At 42.7% G+C, this 19,825-nt stretch overlaps 1 protein-coding gene across 1 annotated transcript in view; it reads left to right on the top strand.

Moving 5' to 3' along the window:
- Nucleotides 1-18,283, top strand: part of LOC106591807 (uncharacterized) — a 47,817-nt gene extending 29,534 nt beyond the window's left edge. The window contains exons 3-4 of the mRNA XM_045708383.1: nt 15,726-15,815; nt 16,334-18,283. Of these exons, the coding sequence (XP_045564339.1) occupies nt 16,357-17,244 (888 nt within the window). The 5' untranslated portion in view covers nt 15,726-15,815; nt 16,334-16,356 and the 3' untranslated portion in view covers nt 17,245-18,283. The remainder of the gene's footprint in view (nt 1-15,725; nt 15,816-16,333) is intronic.
- The last annotated feature ends 1,542 nt before the right edge of the window (nt 18,284-19,825 follow it).

The raw sequence follows: 19,825 nt of genomic DNA, 5'->3' as shown, positions 1-19,825 counted from the left end.
GTTATGTAGAATCATTACAGTGCAATACATACTTTCTGTAACATTTGCTGAGTGGATTCTGTGGTTAATGTATGATTTCATTTGGCTTATGTATCAAGTGCTAAAGAAAAGAGAAATCTAACTGAGCATCGTGTCAGCGTTTAAAGAGTCCTCTCTCCTTTCTGTTTAGAAACACATGACATTTATATACAGTTGTGTTAAACCCAGTCCAACTTTACTGTGTCCAAGGAAAGGGCTACGGTACTGGATTTATAATCACGTTCATTGTTAAAGGCAGTTTGGAGGCATTGTCAAGAAACAAGTGAAATTGTTGTTGGCATCCTTCTGATTCAAGTGTTTGTCGACACAATAACAACAATTTATGAGGCACACGTGTTCTGAAAAGTGTGTTTCTTTCAAACATGGTGGCAGATCTCAACTCACTGTACTCACATACTCCTCTGTGGGTTGCTAAGGATACTGTCCTGGATAAACCAACACTCATCTTTCATTATTACAGGTCTTCAAATGTGGGAATGACATATGTACAATGTAAAGATGGTGAAACACATCAGAGCAATGGGCTTTTTTCACACAATGGGAGATAGAAAGAGAGAGGATTGTATATCTTAATATACAAATATAAAAACAACTGAATTTAATCTCTGGTGCTACAACGGTTCAGGAAAGAGAGTGCTGCTATTCCACCTTCTGGCCACTAGAGGGAGGGATTTCTCCTGGAACTCAAACATGTCTGTCTGCTTCTTGGCCAGCTTTGCTATCTGGTGGTCTGGTGGTTGGCCTGGACCAGGGCGGACCAGAGACTGTTGAGGGGGACTCTGTCTCGGGGCTTCCCCAACATCGGGTAGGCTTATCTAGGATGTGGCTGTGGTTGGGGTGGGGGGTGGCTCCATGGCCTGGCATAGTGTAGGGGAGTCTGGGGGAGATTCCTTGAGCGTAGCCAGGATGAGGGAAGGCCTCCACATACCCTGGGAGAACCACCTGGAAGAGAGGGTAGCCAGGATGAGGGAAGGCCTCCACATACCCTGGGAGAACCACCTGGAAGAAGAGAGGGTAGCCAGGATGAAGGAAGGCCTCTACACATACCCTGGGAGAACCACCTGGAAGAGTTGGTAGCCAGGATGAGGGAAGGCCTCCACATACCCTGGGAGAACCACCTGGAAGAGTTGGTAGGCCAGGTGTTACCAAAACAACCACACAGGGTTTGATATCCACCTAAACGAGAAGAAACAGCTGAGGCTTTGTCTTTTGTTGGTTTTCAAATTCAAAAAGTGTTATCTTTATTGGATCAGTTTTCTGGGTGAACATTGTCTCTCTTCCACCAGTATTTCACATATATTCAAATGGGTGACAACAAGGGAGAATGTCCACAAGCACACTGGGACCAAACTCACACAATAAAAGAAAGAAAGAAATCAAAATTAAAACCTTGTTTGAAATATCTGTGTCTTTTAAAAATGTACTTTTGATCCACTTATGGGTTACTCTAGAATCTGAATTAAAACCATGAGCTGATGCACTCCCAGAATAATGTGTTTGTGTGGAGGTGCTGACTAACGGTGAATAAACTATAAACTATCAAAGTAAAGAGAGTCTCACACTCCATATATATAAACTCCCAGTCATTTATTGGGTATTTACCAACGTTTCAGCATCACTGTGCCTTCTTCAGGGTGATGTCATGAATACTTGAACCAGGTTATGTAGACAAACAGTACAATTAGTGCAACCAATGACAATAGAGAGGTGTGTGTCATAATGAGGAAGTTTATTTTTTTACCGATTTGTGACCAGGCTAGGAAATATGGAGTAGTTTCAGAATATTTAGGGTAGTTAGCCAACTGAGCTGAAGTCATTGCTCCTGCTTGTAGATGTTGATGTGTGCTTGGGTTTATTGACTTGCTGGAAAATCCAATTGCGGCCATGTTTCAGTCTCCTGGCAGAGGTAACCAGGTTTTGGGCTAAAATGTCCTGGTACTGGGTGAAGTTCATGATGCTATTGACCTTAATATGGCCCCAGGACCAGTAGAAGCTAAATCACGCCTTAACATCAGATTTCTGATGGGGTTGTTTTCTTTACAGTACGTATGGGGTTGTTTTCTTTACAGTAGTGTCGTGACGTTGTATTAGTTAATGTGACGACTGTTGCTCATCGAATGATTAACGGTTTATAAGTGCGTGATTAAATGAATTAAGCGATGAATCAAGCAGTTATTAACTCATCAACCTGGGGCACCATGGGAACAGTATTTGGATTGAGTTTCTATTTCCCAAATTAACTCAAAAGATATCAGAATATCGATTTTACAACAGTCGCTAAATTAATCAACCTCTTGTCTCATGTCTGAACGTCGCATAATCCGGGGAATCTGCACGGACCCGGGTCCCACCAATGAGTTTACCACACCAATCTTAGTTGATTATTTATTTACTAGCAAGCTAAAATGATGATAAAAATACACATACACAAAACACAGTATAGCTATTGATTAGGACTTAGTATAACGGGCCAACACACTATGGCACGTGTTACCCAAAATGGGGATTTAAAAGAGAGAGAAACCAAGAAAGTACACGAGAGAAATATACATTTGGTTCATTTGTCAGCCATGCTTATTTAAACCTAGCCTTGCCCCGAACTGCCGCTCTTATGGGTCAGAATATAATGATGTAATTACGTGTTGGAGGTCTCAGGTGGGAAGCTCCGCGTGTGTCGTTTAGGCTTCTCAATGACGCACTTCTCCGGTGCAACTCTCTGGTTGTCCTCACGATGTCAGTGTCCTTCTTGGCTTAGGGGTCTGATCCCTCGCCCTTGATCTGAAAGGGGTCTTCTGAGGACAGACAGCTCTGTAGCTCAGAGCTCACAGCTTCGGACTCGAACGGTGTAGATACCACGATTCAATGGAGAGTGGAGGCTGGGTGGTTCGGCTTGAATTCACCCGCTTAGACACAGCTACTCGTCCGTAGCTCGTGTAGAAAAAGATTTCTTTGTCTTCAACCTTGTGTTTCGTTTTGGGGTTCGTTGACTTTGTTAGACCTTCGCTGCAGCTTGGGGTCAATTAGTCTCCTATGTTAATTCTTCACTCTCCTGTCTTATACCCTCGGGTCAGAAGTGGGCGTAACCGCCTTTAGGGCAATTCTCTGGGCGGACCAAGTTAAGGGGCAAGGCCTAGATTTGACTAAAATCCTATTTTAGACACTACCTTCACATCTCATCTTTACCAAAACATTCTCTTTGATTTGGATATTTTCCACACAACGTACAATGTATAAACATCAGGCATATACTGGGAAAACTCTTAAAGGTACAATGTTTTCATAATAATGTCATCTCTTAACCTTTAATAACAATACAAAAGTTACATACATTTTCATATTCCACCTCTCGTCATGACCACCATTGTGGCTGACGGAAACCATTGTTCCAAAGTCCCTTTATTGCATGTTTAATGTTCTGAGGCCAGTTCTCCATTGTGAGGACAAAGGAATTTCTCTGTGGCCTAAGGTTAATTATGGGCGTGAGGGGTCATAAAACCCCCACATCTTCAGACCCCTAGATCTCTCCTCCTCTGTTGGGGGTTTGGGAGATAATCTGTAGGGTGGTGGTCTCCTGTACCCTGACCTGATCAGGACAGTCATGACAGTAATTATGGGGTTGTTTTCTGCTTATACATTCTTCTTTCAACACCAAACCCACCACTGGTGTGGCTGGCCGAAGACCTCTATTTCAATACTGGTGTGGCTGGCCAAAGACCTCTATTTCAATACTGCTGTGGCTGGCCAAAGACCTCTATTTCAATACTGCTGTGGCTGGCCAAAGACCCCTATTTCAATACTGGTGTGGCTGGCCAAAGACCTCTATTTCAATACTGGTGTGGCTGGCCAAAGACCTCTATTTCAATACTGGTGTGCCTGGCCAAAGACCTCTATTTCAATACTGGTGTGGCTGGCCAAAGACCTCTATTTCAATACTGGTGTGGCTGGCCAAAGACCTCTGTTTCAATACTGGTGTGGCTGGCCAAAGACCTCTATTTCAATACTGGTGTGGCTGGCCAAAGACCTCTATTGCAATACTGGTGTGCCTGGCCATGACCTATTTTCAATACTGGTGTGGCTGGCCAAAGACCTCTATTTCAATACTGGTGTGGCTGGCCAAAGACCTCTATTTCAATACTGGTGTGGCTGGCCAAATACCTCTATTTCAATACTGGTGTGGCTGGCCAAAGACCTCTATTTCAATACTGGTGTGGCTGGCCAAATACTTCTATTTCAATACTGGTGTGGCTGGCCAAAGACCTCTATTTCAATACTGGTGTGGCTGGCCAAAGACCCCTATTTCAATACTGGTGTGGCTGGCCAAAGACCTCTATTTCAATACTGGTGTGGCTGGCCAAAGACCTCTATTTCAATACTGGTGTGGCTGGCCAAAGACCTCTATTTCAATACTGGTGTGGCTGGCCAAATACCTCTATTTCAATACTGGTGTGGCTGGCCAAAGACCTCTATTTCAATACTGCTGTGGCTGGCCAAAGACCTCTATTTCAATACTGGTGTGGCTGGCCAAAGACCTCTGTTTCAATACTGGTGTGGCTGGCCAAAGACCTCTATTTCAATACTGGTGTGGCTGGCCAAAGACCTCTATTGCAATACTGGTGTGCCTGGCCATGACCTATTTTCAATACTGGTGTGGCTGGCCAAAGACCTCTATTTCAATACTGGTGTGGCTGGCCAAAGACCTCTATTTCAATACTGGTGTGGCTGGCCAAAGACCTCTATTTCAATAGTGGTGTGGCTGGCCAAAGACCCCTATTTCAATACTGGTGTGGCTGGCCAAAGACCTTTATTTCAATACTGGTGTGGCTGGCCAAATGCCTCTATTTCAATACTGGTGTGGCTGGCCAAAGACCTCTATTTCAATACTGGTGTGGCTGGCCAAAGACCTCTATTTCAATACTGGTGTGCCTGGCCAAATACCTCTATTTCAATACTGGTGTGGCTGGCCAAAGACCCCTATTTCAATACTGGTGTGGCTGGCCAAAGACCTCTATTTCAATACTGGTGTGGCTGGCCAAAGACCTCTATTTCAATACTGGTGTGGCTGGCCAAAGACCCCTATTTCAATACTGGTGTGGCTGGCCAAAGACCTTTATTTCAATACTGGTGTGGCTGGCCAAATACCTCTATTTCAATACTGGTGTGGCTGGCCAAAGACCTCTATTTCAATACTGGTGTGGCTGGCCAAAGACCTCTATTTCAATACTGGTGTGGCTGGCCAAAGACCTCTATTGCAATACTGGTGTGCCTGGCCATGACCTATTTTCAATACTGGTGTGGCTGGCCAAAGACCTCTATTTCAATACTGGTGTGGCTGGCCAAAGACCTCTATTTCAATACTGGTGTGGCTGGCCAAAGACCTCTATTTCAATACTGGTGTGGCTGGCCAAAGACCCCTATTTCAATACTGGTGTGGCTGGCCAAAGACCTTTATTTCAATACTGGTGTGGCTGGCCAAATACCTCTATTTCAATACTGGTGTGGCTGGCCAAAGACCTCTATTTCAATACTGGTGTGGCTGGCCAAAGACCTCTATTTCAATACTGGTGTGCCTGGCCAAATACCTCTATTTCAATACTGGTGTGGCTGGCCAAAGACCCCTATTTCAATACTGGTGTGGCTGGCCAAAGACCTCTATTTCAATACTGGTGTGGCTGGCCAAAGACCTCTATTTCAATACTGGTGTGGCTGGCCAAATACCTCTATTTCAATACTGGTGTGGCTGGCCAAAGACCTCTATTTCAATACTGGTGTGGCTGGCCAAAGACCTCTATTTCAATACTGGTGTGGCTGGCCAAAGACCTCTGTTTCAATACTGGTGTGGCTGGCCAAAGACCTCTATTTCAATACTGGTGTGGCTGGCCAAAGACCTCTATTGCAATACTGGTGTGCCTGGCCATGACCTATTTTCAATACTGGTGTGGCTGGCCAAAGACCTCTATTTCAATACTGGTGTGGCTGGCCAAAGACCTCTATTTCAATACTGGTGTGGCTGGCCAAAGACCTCTATTTCAATACTGGTGTGGCTGGCCAAAGACCCCTATTTCAATACTGGTGTGGCTGGCCAAAGACCTTTATTTCAATACTGGTGTGGCTGGCCAAATACCTCTATTTCAATACTGGTGTGGCTGGCCAAAGACCTCTATTTCAATACTGGTGTGGCTGGCCAAAGACCTCTATTTCAATACTGGTGTGCCTGGCCAAATACCTCTATTTCAATACTGGTGTGGCTGGCCAAAGACCTCTATTTCAATACTGGTGTGGCTGGCCAAAGACCTCTATTGCAATACTGGTGTGCCTGGCCATGACCTATTTTCAATACTGGTGTGGCTGGCCAAAGACCTCTATTTCAATACTGGTGTGGCTGGCCAAAGACCTCTATTTCAATACTGGTGTGGCTGGCCAAAGACCCCTATTTCAATACTGGTGTGGCTGGCCAAAGACCCCTATTTCAATACTGGTGTGGCTGGCCAAAGACCTTTATTTCAATACTGGTGTGGCTGGCCAAATACCTCTATTTCAATACTGGTGTGGCTGGCCAAATACTTCTATTTCAATACTGGTGTGGCTGGCCAAAGACCCTCTATTTCAATACTGGTGTGGCTGGCCAAAGACCTCTATTTCAATACTGGTGTGGCTGGCCAAAGACCTCTATTTCAATACTGGTGTGGCTGGCCAAAGACCTCTATTTCAATACTGGTGTGGCTGGCCAAAGACCTCTATTTCAATACTGGTGTGGCTGGCCAAAGACCTCTATTTCAATACTGGTGTGGCTGGCCAAAGACCCCTATTTCATGTCGTCCAAGAAAGGGAAACACCTGGAATTTTCTAAACAGCATTGGCTCTTGGATTGGAACTGTTGAAAGAATGAGACCAACTAAATCAAAATCGGCAGTGTATCAAATACTTGTTCTCCCCACTGTATGTCCTATACCATTAGCAACGGTCATTTCATTTCTAATGTAAATACGTTTAAATTAAATGAACCCATAACTGAACTACTGCTATGTTACTTTGGTACCTGCCGGTGGGGTGGTAGTAACACAGCCTTGGGATGGAAGTAAAAGAAGTGTAAAATATCTGTCTTATCTCCATGTCTCTGGTTTGTAATGCTCCTTACTTTCACCAAACGTACAATCAGACATAATATCATGGTTTTGTCGATTTGAATAATTAATGATATACAGTTGAAGTCAGAAGTTTACATTCACTTAGGTTGGAGATATTAAAACTCGTTTTTTCAACCACTCCACACATTTCTTGTTAACAAACTATAGTTTTGGCAAGTCGGTTAGGACATCTACTTTGTGCATGACACAATTAACTTTTCCAACAATTGTTTACAGACAGATTATTTCACTTATAATTCACTGTTTCACAATTCCAGTGGGTCAGAAGTTTACATACACTAAGTTGACTGTGCCTTTAAACAGCTTGGAAAATTCCAGAAAATGATGTCATGGCTTTAGAAGCTTCTGATAGGCTAATTGACATAATTTGAGTCAATTGGAGGTGTGGGCATGATGTCATGTGATGTCTCAGTTTAACGGGAATATAGTAGGAGATTTACATGTTAGTCATTTACATCACGCCAGGGTAAGCCTATGCAAAACACAGCCCTTATCTTGATTGTTTCTAAAATCCCCTATGGGAAACATTTATGGTGGGGAAACAGTTGGAACCATTTCCCTGAGCGCTGGGTTTATGGGTATTATGACACCTCCACTGTGGGACTCTAGTGTCATTTTCAGTTCGCCTTAAAAAAGACCCTCTGTCACGTCCTGACCAGAGAAGGGGTCATTTTGTTATTGTAGTTGGTCAGGACGTGGCAGGGGTGTGTTTGTTTTGTGTGTTTTGGGGTTTTTGGGTTATGTTCTATGTTAATATATTTCTATGTTCGTTCTAGTTCTTATATTTCTATGTTTAGTTAATTTGGCTGACCTTCAATTGGAGGCAGCTGTTCCTCGTTGCCTCTAATTGAAGGTCCTATTTAGTAGGGGTGTTTTTCCATGGGTTTTGTGGGTAGTTGTATCTTTTTATAGTCGTAGTACCTTACAGGACTGTCGTTCATTTTCTTGTTTTGTTTAGTGTTCCCGGTTAAATAAAAATATAAGTATGGACACTTACCACACTGCATATTGGTCCGATATTTCTTACTCCTCATCAGAAGACGAAGAATATGACACCCTCATAGAAAGTGATGCAAATGAATACAAATAGTGTAATCATGCAAAATGTGGACTAGATAAATGTAGAAGTTGGAAGGCTGTTATATATATTAATTCAACAAAAAACAATGATTCGTTCCTTTGACAAATACAAAATCAGTTAAATTCACAGTGTAGATGTATTAGACAGAATTGCATTGAGGTCCTACAAACAAATGTCATTACCATCACAATACACTAAAATGGGAGGCAACAGTCAGAAAGTATCATTGGGGTATCAGCATTTTCAGTGACACTCATATAGAATACATGTTAGTCATTTAGCAGAATACAACTGTGAAGAGTTCACACAATGTTTTCTGTGGGTGTCACTGAGTAGACTGATGCCCCAATTATACTTTCTGACTGTCATCTCATGTTTTAGTGTATTATGATGGTAATGACATTCGTTTGTTATGATAAATATTCAGTTTTGGTCGCTAGCTACAGTATAGCCTAGCTTTTAGCTAGCTAGCTAGCTAGCTACTCTGTAAGATAGCTTGAGTTGCTAGTAAGTTGACTGGCCTGCCCTCCTGTGCCTGTCACATGAAACATAAATGCAGTCGCCAACACACACTGTCATTTACCAGCAGGTCATGAATTCATATTGGTTTGGATTTGAAAGGTGAAATGCACCTGGTGATTTCTGGAACTGTGGGATATTTTTTATTGAACAAAGAATATATAGATATTTTATTTAAACGTTACCTACAATTGGCCTACATAAACTCCCTTCAAAAGGGATTGATTTGTTGCCAGCTTGGTTCTCTCTCTCTCTCTCTCTCGTGTGCATGTGAAATAATCAAAGTATAAAACCGCATTGTAATATATAAAGTCAATGATTAGTAGGCATAGTAGATAAGAATCTCTGAAAAGATGATATAATGATATAACGTGTAAATTGCTGCTAATAAAGTTGGATTTTATTGTATGTGGCCTTTCTAATCCAATAGCAGGTGTTGTCAATAAGTTGATCTGTCAACGGCAGCATGTAGCGTCAAATATATATATAAAAATACTAATTCAACAAAAGACAATGATTAGTTCCTTTGACAAATACAAAATCAGTTAAAATCACAGTGTATACAAAACAACCACTGGACAGGTTCAGATAGTATCTCCCGTTTGGAAGTGCTGTCATCTGTTTCCTGTCTAACTAGCATGACCCTGTTATGAAGAGGTTAGCTACACGCTAGTTAACATTGTACCAACACAGCTTAATGACAGCATAGGTTCTAGATCTAGTTATTGAAATAATAGTATACATTTATAAAATATTAAAAACTTTATTGGTATGAAAACACATGACAAAATACATGTTCATAATCTGATCACTGTAATAAAATATTGCAATATAAAGCAAATGGGGGTTGAGCCGAATCGTTTTAAAATGGGCGTACTATGGATCATTTAGCTATTTCATTTTTTATTTGAATAGCTCTTTCGGTTGTGGTGGAGAAATCAGAATTAGCTAAGTAACAAAGGTAATTAAGATGTCTTATCTGCAGAATATGCTTATATGAATGAACTGTTGATCTCTTGTCATTAGAATGTCTCCTTTCGGAGTCTGGTGTTGGCAGCTGCACTCCCTCCCTCATATGAGCCTCAGTCACCTGGGGCCCAGAGAGGGGAGAAGTCAGGTTTGTCTATCACATGTTGCTGTTGCTATGCAGAATATCAGAAAGAGAATAGGGCAAAGGAGGTTAGACGGAAACATTGTTTCCATAAGTGAATGTGTCTTTACCTATTGAAAACCATGTGACGGGATGGCGTGAGTAATGGGAACCAATCATTTGTTTCCACAGTGTCTGTGCGTCAGTCACCTCCTCCTAGGGGGAGATTGTTCTCTCCCCTAGTTCAAGGTGGAAACTAAGTAACAACAAATGTCTTAAGTACTGAACAAAACAACAAGTTCTTTGTATTTGGGGCCTACGGTCTGGCACAGGATGTGTGGGGTTAGGGTTTGGAACCATTGTACGTCATCTCTGAGGTCACACCTATCCTGACCTATCCTGAGGTAGCTTCTGGGATATATACTAACTCCACTCAGTGGGTTCTCACTCTATCCACCTTGTGTGGGTATGAAGACCAGCTCCCTTGTTGATAAGTTATTTGAATAAAGATTTAGTTTAAGTATAACTCGGACTTGTGTGATACGTTTGTCTCTTCTCATTTGATTGTATTTTTAATAAATATCCACCACACGATATCCCAAAAATTTGAAAGAAATTATTTCATAACAAGTGCTAAACAAATCAAAATATATTTTATATTTAGATTCTTCAAAGTAGCCATCCTTTGCCTTGATGACAGCTTTGCACACTCTTGGCATTCTCTCAACCAGCTTCACCTGGAATGCTTTTCCAACAGTCTTGAAGGAGTTCTCACATATGCTAAGCACTTGTTGGAAACTTTTCCTTCACTCTGCGGTCCAACTCATCCCAAACCATCTCAATTGGGTTGATGTCGAGTGGTTGTGGAGGCCAGGTCATCTGATGCAGCACTCCATCACTCTCCTTCTTGGTGAAATATCCCTTACACAGCCTGCAGGTGTGTTGGGTCATTGTCCTGTTGAAAAACAAATGATTGTCCCACTAATCCCAAACCGGATGGGATGGTGTATCGCTGCAGAATGCTGTGGTAGCCATGCTGGTTAAGTGTGCCTTGAATTCTAAATAAATCAAAGACAGTGTCACCAGCATAGCACCCCCACACCATCACATCTCCTCCTCCATGCTTCACAGTGGGAACCACACATGTGGACATCATCGGTTCACCTACTCTGCGACTCACAAAGACACGGCTGTTGGAACCAAAAATCGCAAATTTGGCCTCATCAGACCAAAGGACAGATTTCCACCGGTTTAATGTCCATTGCTCGTATTTCTTGGCCCAAGCAAGTCTCATTGGTGTCCTTTAGTAGTGTTTTTTTGCATCAATTTGATCATGAAGGCCTGTTTCACGCAGTCTCCTCTGAACAGTTGATGTTGAGATGTGTCTGTTTCTTGAACTCTGTGAAGTATTTATTTTGGGCTGCAATTTCTGAGGCTGGTAACTCTAATGAACTTATCCTCGGCAGCAGAGGTAACTCTTTGTCTTCCTTTCCTGTGGCGGTCCTCATGAGAGCCAGTTTCATCATAGCTCTTGATGGTTTTTGCGACTGCACTTGAAGAAACTTTCAAAGACTGACCTTCATGTATTAAAGTAATGATGGAGTGTCGTTACTCTTTGCTTATTTGAGTTGTTCTTGCTATAATATGGACTTGGTCTTTTACCAAATAGGGCTATTTTCTGTATACCACCCCTACCTTGTCACAACACAACTGATTGGCTCAAACGCATTAAGAACGAAAAAAATTACACAAATTAACTTTTAACTAAGCACGCCTGTTAATTGAAATGAATTCCAGGTGACCACCTCTTGAAGCTGGTTGAGAGAATGCCAACAGTTTGCAAAGTTGTCATCAAGGCAACGGGTTGCTACTTTGAAAAATCTCAAATATAAATATATTTTGATTTGTTTAACACTTTTTGGTTACTACATGATTCCGTATGTGTTATTTCATAGTTTTTATGTCTTCACTATTGTTCTACAAGGTAGAAAATAGTAAAAATAAAGAAAAGCCCTTGAATGAGTAGGTGAATCCAAACTTTTGACTGGTACTATATATTTTGTTTTTTTATACATATTTTCCTTCTTTATTATCTTCCCCAAACTCCTCCCCTATTTGGAAAAAGTAATGGATAACAATACTAATGCTTCTACTTCCATCTTATACATAGTATAGACATTTTATGGACACAGCATATTTTACATGAGTTATTATTTTATTTAAATCTACCCTCAACCCCTCCCATCTATCTCTGAAGTTTCTACAGATTGTAAAGATGATCACTTTTGCTAAGAGTATTACTATATTATTGATAAATTGACAATGACTTTCAAATCACCCAGCAGTGCTACATGCAGAGTTAGCTCCAGGTAAATGTTGCAATTCTTCTGCCATTCCTGAACATGGAACCAAGAGAAAGCTATGTATGGGTAACACCAAAACAAGAGATCTAATGTACTTGAAAGCTGTGCTTTGTCATTGCAGTGTTTTACTCAATATTTAATGTAGACCATTTGCAGTGTAAAAATGCATGACCAAGATTGTTTCATATGCATACGAAAGAGAGAAAGAACCAAGTTTGTATGATTATATTGTATGTGGCGTTTCAATATCAGCAGCATGTTGCGTCAAAGGAGATCTAGTTATCATGTCACAGTTTTACTGTTGTAAAACACAGACATTCTTTGGAATTACACAGAATGGACTTTCACATAACAATAAAAGAAGATTCCTTTGAATCACTCATTTACTGTAGAATTATGGTCTTGGATTCTGATGAACTGTGAAGTTCCAGAGAACCAGACCTGGGTGACTGACCTTTCCTCCTGTCTCTGTCACATACATGAAAGATAAATGCAGCCACCCACACACACACGGATACTGTAGTTTCGATAGACAAGCAAAAGCAGAACTACAAAATCGCAGACAGGGCACTTCCTGCTTGAAATCTGCTCAGGTTCTCATCTGCCTGCCATATGAGTTCTGTTATACTCACAGACACTATTCAAATAGTTTTAGAAAATTTTGAGTATTTTCTATCCAAATCTACTAATAATATGCATATTCCCGTTTCTGGGCAAGAGTAGTAACCAGTTTAAATCGGGTACGTTTTTTATCCGGCCGTGAAAATACTGCCCTCTAGCCCCAACAGGTTAATGAATACACTTTAACAACAAAACAAGAAAACGACCGACAACAGTTCCGTCAGGTGAATACACTAAACAGAAAACAACCACACACAAAACCCCATGAAATACAGGCTGCCTAAGTATGGCTTCCAATCAGAGACAATGAATGACAGCTGCCTCTGATTGGAAACCATACCTGGCCACAAGAATAGAATGAAACTCTAGACAACCTACCTAGAAAACAGAAAACAGAAAACACAAAGACGAAACACCCCCTGTCATGCCCTGACCAACCTACTATGGAAAAATGACCTCATACAAGGGTCAGGACGTGACAGTATCCCCCCCAAAGGTGCAGACTCCAACTGCACCCAGACCAAAAACCCCAACAACAACAACCCCAAACACAAAGGGAGGGCAACAGTCTATGGCGGCTCATGTGCCCCACCCAGAACCTTCCTCTTCTCCCGATCCTCCAGCAATGGAAGTGGCTCTGGCTCAGGGCGTAACCTCCATTCCGCCTGCAGATCCCTCTGCTTCTGTAACATAGGCCTGTGCATCATTAATGAAGGAATCGGACTCTAGATCCTTACCAGACTCACTGTGCTGTAGACCACTGCTGGAGGTTCCGACCTCCAAGCCGCTGCTGGAGGATCTGGGCTGCAGGCCGCCGCTGAAGGCTCTGGGCTGCAGACCGCCGCTGAAGGCTCTGGGCTGCAGACCGCCGCTGAAGGCTCTGTGCTGCAGACCACTGCTGAAGGCTCTGGGCTGCAAACCTCCGCTGAAGGCTCTGGGCTGCAGAACTCCGCTGAAGGCCTTGGACTGGAAAGCGTCGCTGGCGTCTCCAGACTGGGAGGCATCGCTGGAGGCCCCGGGCTGGGGAGCGTTGCTGAAGGCTCTGAACTGAGAAGTGTCGCTGGAGGCTCCGGACGGAACAGCGTCGTCGGAGGCTCCGGACTAGGAGGCGTCATACTCGGTTCCGGACTAATGACCGTTGCTGCTGACTCCATGCCATGGATCATTTCTATAGGTTCCGCACCAAGGATCATCACAGGAGGCTTCTTACCTTGGATTCTCACTACAGGTGCCGGGCCATGGATTATTCCGACAGGCATCGTGCCATGGTTTATCCTTACAAGCTCCGGACCATTTAGAATCCCTCCATGCTTCTTGCCAAGGATTCTTTCCTCAGGTTCTGGGCCATGGATTACCTCTTCAGGCTTCGTGCCATTTAATGTCCCTACAGGCTCCGGGCCATGGATCATCACTAGAGGCTTAGTGCCCTGGATCATCCTTACAGGCATCGGACCATCAATTATCACTGGAGGCCTTTTACATGGAGCAGGAGTCGGTCTCACCGGACTGGGGAGACGCACTAAGGGCTCAGTGCTCACAGCAGGCACCGGCCGTACCGGGTTATAGGTGCACACTTGAGGGAGAGTGCACGTAGCAGGCACCGGACGCACTGGGCCATGGAGATTTACTGGAGGTCTGGCGCTTGCGGCTAGCACAACCCGTCCTGGCTCGATGCTGACTCTAGCCCGGCAAGGTCAGAGCGCTGGCACAGGACGAACAGGGCTGTGCTGGGGAATGAGGGGTACCATGCGTGGAGCAGGCGTAGGGTATCCTGGGCCGAAGAGCCGTACTGGAGGCCAGATACGTTGAGCCGGCGCACTTTTTCCTGGCTGCCGGCCAACTCACGCACGGCAACGTTGAGGAGCTTGTATCGACCGCACCGGACTGTGAGTTCGTATGGGCGACCTAGTGCGCATCACTCCATAATGCATTGCTCGCCCCTCTGTGTGCCTGCTCCGCCGTGCCCTTTCCGCCAGTACCTCTCTCCGGAATCTAGCGTCGTGCTCCGCGCTTGACTCCCCGACTGGCTCCGGTTTACTCCATGGCTCTCTCCGAAATGCCCGGGAAGTTAGATCAGGGCTCCCCCTGACCTCGTCAAACTCCCCGTATGCCCCCCCGAATTTTTCTTTGGGGGGGCAGTCTCTTCGCCTCCCTTATTGGAGGATACAGCGCCTCATAATACCGTTGCTCCCTCTTGGCTTCTTCCAATTCCTCCTTCGAGCGACAATACTTCCCAGCCTGACTCCAGGGTCTCCTTCCATCCAGGATTTCTTCCCACGTCCACGAATCCAGGTACCTCCTCTCACGCTGCTTGGTCCTTTCCCGGTGGGGGGTTCTGTCACAAGGGTCGTCGAATGGAGACTAAGGCGCAGCGTGTACAGTGCTCATATTTACTTTTTTCATGAATACAATTTAACAAGAAAACGACCGACAACAGTTCCGTCAGGTGAATACACTAAACAGAAAACAACCACCCACAAAACCCCATGAAAAACAGGCTGCCTAAGTATGGCTTCCAATCAGAGACAATGAATGACAGCTGCCTCCGATTGGAAACCATACCTGGCCACAACATAGAAAATGACAACATAGAATGAAACTCTAGACAACCCACCTAGAAAACAGAAAACCCAAAACACATAGACGAAACACCCCCTCTGTCACGCCCTGACCAATCTACTAGGGAAAAATGACCTCATACCAGGGTCAGGACATGACAGGAGGGGTGTAGGTTGAGGAGGAGGAAAGATAAAGTTCCTAGGAATATGTATTGTGTAGAGCTCTGAATGGTGAGTCATTTGCCAACTTAACTGGAGAAAATGTATAAAAGAGACACTCAGCTCTTCGATGTGAAAACACTTTCTACAACTTTCTCCCAGAGAAGACACTTTCTCCCAGAGAAGACACTTTCTCCCAGAGAAGACACTCCAGAACAGAGGAAGAACTCAACATCACTGGTAAAGAAATTACTTCCAATGAAGGGTTCTGATGTGTATATGAGTATGTCTGTGTTACTATAAAAGGCAGGGTGGTGGTGGGATACATGGGTTTCACTTGTTCCACTAGCACCATAACACCTGATTCAGATGATCAAAGAATCAGAGTCTTCAATTTGGATCATAATTGATGTAAGAGGAAAACAAATACCTTTTACTGTTGTTTTTTCAGTAAACCAATTCATTGATATATTATTATAATAAATCATTTGACTCAGCCGAGCCCAACTGTCTGTTTTAGTATCTGTTCAGGGTGTTTTGGTGCATCCTTGAAGTCATCATTTTCACAAGCCATGTATCCCCTTTAGAACACCTGGAGAAAATACTTAGTAAAGCTGGCCGCTAATTCCTTCATATTTTATACTTATACTTATATTTTATACTTTATACTTATGTCCTGGTCTTTGGTGTTGTTAGTGTGTTGTTTCTTGCTACACAGGAGGTGTTGACCAATGTCACTCTGTATTCTTCCTTTACAGACACTTGTCTCCAACGACACAAAATGGCTTCTAAATACATCACAGAAATTGCAATCTCCACTAGCCCTGAAAGGGAGCTACAGCTTCGTGACCAAGGCTTTCACATGATAAATGTCAACCTCAACCAAGGCACTTCATCCACCACCATTGTTTACATGTGGTTCAGAATGGGCAATGGTGAACCCATCACCAGAGTCCAGTTTTCATTCACTGATGCAATGAAAGATGGCCTGAAAAAAGCAAGGTTCACTGAGCTCCCAGTAAACCTCAACTCTGGAACAGACGGAGACGTCATCCATCTGTGGTACTCTAGTGGTGCAAGCCCTAAGTATAACATTCCCATTGTAGATCTCTTCCTCACCACTGATGAGAACGAAGAAGCCACTCAGTTCAAACTCGGCTGGGAAAGGCTACCATGCAATCTGAACCGCGGTAACTCAGGAGATTTCATCACCCTCTGGTTGAAGAGAAAGAGTGAGACCTACATCTGTGACGTTGCTGCCACCACCTCATTCCAAGATGACATCAACCTTTTCAACGAGGGCTACATCCGGCTGGATGAAGATCTCAATAGAGATTCTGGAGGAAACCCTATCTTCCTCTGGTACCGTCAATCCACCGAAATGGACGGCTGGCTCACTGAGATGAATGCCTCCATCGACCATAAGCAGGATTCCAGCCTAAGGAAGCGTGGTTTCACCGTGGTGAATGTTAACCTCAACGAGGGAACAAGCGGTAAGCCAGTGATGGTCTGGTTCAAGAAAGAAGGATCTCTCCCTATCAAGGCCTTGACCGTTACATCCAACAACAAGGAAGATTGTCCTTATATGGAGGCCGACTTGATCCTCATCGATAAAAATCTGAATGCTGGCAACAATGGTATGCCCCTCTACCTCTGGTATGGCAATTAAAAACCTGAGTTGGAGAGGCAGAATCAGCCCAACATTGTTCCAGATATTAGCTTTTGCATGGCAATTTATCTGTTTAATTTCTAAATATTTTTCTGACACTCAATGTTAACTTTTATGTCATAAAGTCACTGTCAGAGATCATTTAGAAAGTTTTCTTTAATGTTGTTTTCAATCAATTAACAATTGAATTATAGAAATGATATTTTAGCAGCAGGTTTATTTTTTTCTGAATATACCAAAGGGTTATAAGGTATTATATTGCATTGTGTTAGTCAGATATTATTTTGAAAAACCTGAGTAAAGTAATACCATTTAAATGATTCCTATGTAACACTGAGCATTCTGTTAATCAATAAAGAAAAGCATAGCAAATGAGAACATTGTACCTTTTAATTCATCAAATGCTTGACTTTAGCACAAAGGCCTGATAGCAAATATTGTACATTACGGTTTATATTATAATGACCAGGAATGGGAGAGTACAAAGCTCACAAATGCACACTAAGGTTGATAATGCAACAATCTGATAAATAACATACCTAAAGCTTTGTTTCACTGAGAACTCACATTTGACAAAGTTTGGGTGCCTTGCAAATTTTGGATATTTTGTCTTGGACTTGATCATCCAGTCTTCTAGCGATCTATATGATTAGTTTTGGCTCTCAATGCAATATTTCCGTGGTGCAAAACAGCACAGATAAGAAAAATTAAAATACAATCTCATTCAAATCTGTCAGCATGATTTAATTTGAAACGTTTTTTAACAATATGCGTTAAATCCGTAGTCAAAAAAAGAAGCAGCCACCCTGCCACTGATTTGGTAAAAAGCTGAGGGATGGGGCTGGAGAAATGTAACCACTCAAATGCATAGATAGACCTCTGGATGTAAGGACTGACCATCCATGATATCAACATTAGTTTTAACCACGTTCTGAGGTTATACAGTGTTTGTTTACCATTACATTGTTTACAAACAAAAGTAAAGCAACATTGTATTGTCATGAGAATCAATAATAAACAGTTGCATTTGTTATGTTCACTATGTAGCCCTTGTGTATTATTGTTGTGTGTTCCTTTTGACTCACATTATCTGTCCTATGGGAGCCACCGTATCTGCTTCCTGTTATGAATGTGAGGAGAGCTGTACCTAATAAACACCCCAGCAGTTTATAAAGAATTTAGCTGGTCTCGTTCTTTCAACATAACAGTATTCTCTCTCTTTTTATTTTTATTTTACCCCTTTTTCTACCCGGCCTGCCACCGGAGACACTAGTGCGCGATGCGACAAGGACATCACTGAGAAGGTGGAAAGCTTCAAGTTCCTTGGCATACACATCACAGACAAACTGAAATGGACCACCCACACAGATAGTGTGGTGAAGAAGGCGCAGCAGAGCCTCTTCAACCTCAGGAGGCTAAAGAATTTGGCTTTATACCTAAAACCCTCACAAACTTTTACAGATGCACAATTGAGAGCATCCTGTATCAGCGCCTTGTACGGCAACTGCACAGCCCGCAACCGCAAGGCTCTCCAGAGGGTGGTGCGGTCTGCCCAACCCATTACTGGGGGAAAACTACACGCCCTCCAGGACAACTACAGCACACGTTGTCACAGGAAGGCCAAAAATATCATCAAGGACAACAACCCCCCGAGCCACTACCTGTTCACCCCGCTATCATCCAGACGGTGAAGTCAGTACAGGTGCATCAAAGCTGGGACAGAGAGACTGAAAAACACCTTCTATCTCAAGGCCATCAGACTGTTAAACAGCCATCACTAGCACATTAGAGGCTGCTGCCGATAGATATAGACTAGAAATCACTGGACATTTTAATAAATGGAGCTCTAGTCACTTTAATAATGTTTTACATATCTGGCATTAGTCATCTCATATGTATATATACTGTATTCTATGCTATTCTATGGTATCTCAGTCCATGCCGCTCTGACATCACTCATCCATATATGTACAGCTCTGGAAAACATTAAGAGACCACTGCCAAATGATCAGTTTCTCTGGTTTTACCATTTATATGTACGTGTTTGGGTAAAATTAACATTTTAGTTTTATTCTATGTACTACTGACAACATTTCTCCCAAATTCCAAATTAAAATATTGTCCTTTAGGGCATTTATTTGCAGAAAATGAAAACTGGTCAAAATAACTAAAAAGATGCAGTGTTGTCAGACCTCAAATAATGCAATGAAAATAACTTCATATTCATATTTTGTTCACATTGTCATTTTTCATGACAATCTGACTTCAAACGTGCTGTTTTATAAAGTACGTCCTAGCATTATTTATTTGTTATTGTTTTATTTAACCTTTATTTAATTAGGCAAGTCAGATAAGAACAAATTGTTATTTACAATGACCTCCTACAGTATATGTGACAGCCACGCATGTTAGGGTGTCTGATGCTGTTGTCTATTATAATGGTAGACCTCTGGAGAATTAGTGCCAACACTTTATAAATTGATTGATTCTCTTTCCCTCCCATAGATGACTTCCTTAGCAACCTTCATACATCTCTCAACCAACAACTGAGAAGAGAAGGATTCAAATCAGGGAAAAAACA

The sequence above is a fragment of the Salmo salar genome, chromosome ssa26 (genome assembly GCF_905237065.1).
Source record: "Salmo salar chromosome ssa26, Ssal_v3.1, whole genome shotgun sequence".
Classification (NCBI taxonomy): domain Eukaryota; kingdom Metazoa; phylum Chordata; class Actinopteri; order Salmoniformes; family Salmonidae; genus Salmo; species Salmo salar.
Note: the sequence above shows the minus strand (reverse complement) of the source record. Positions and strands in the feature narration are given on the sequence as shown.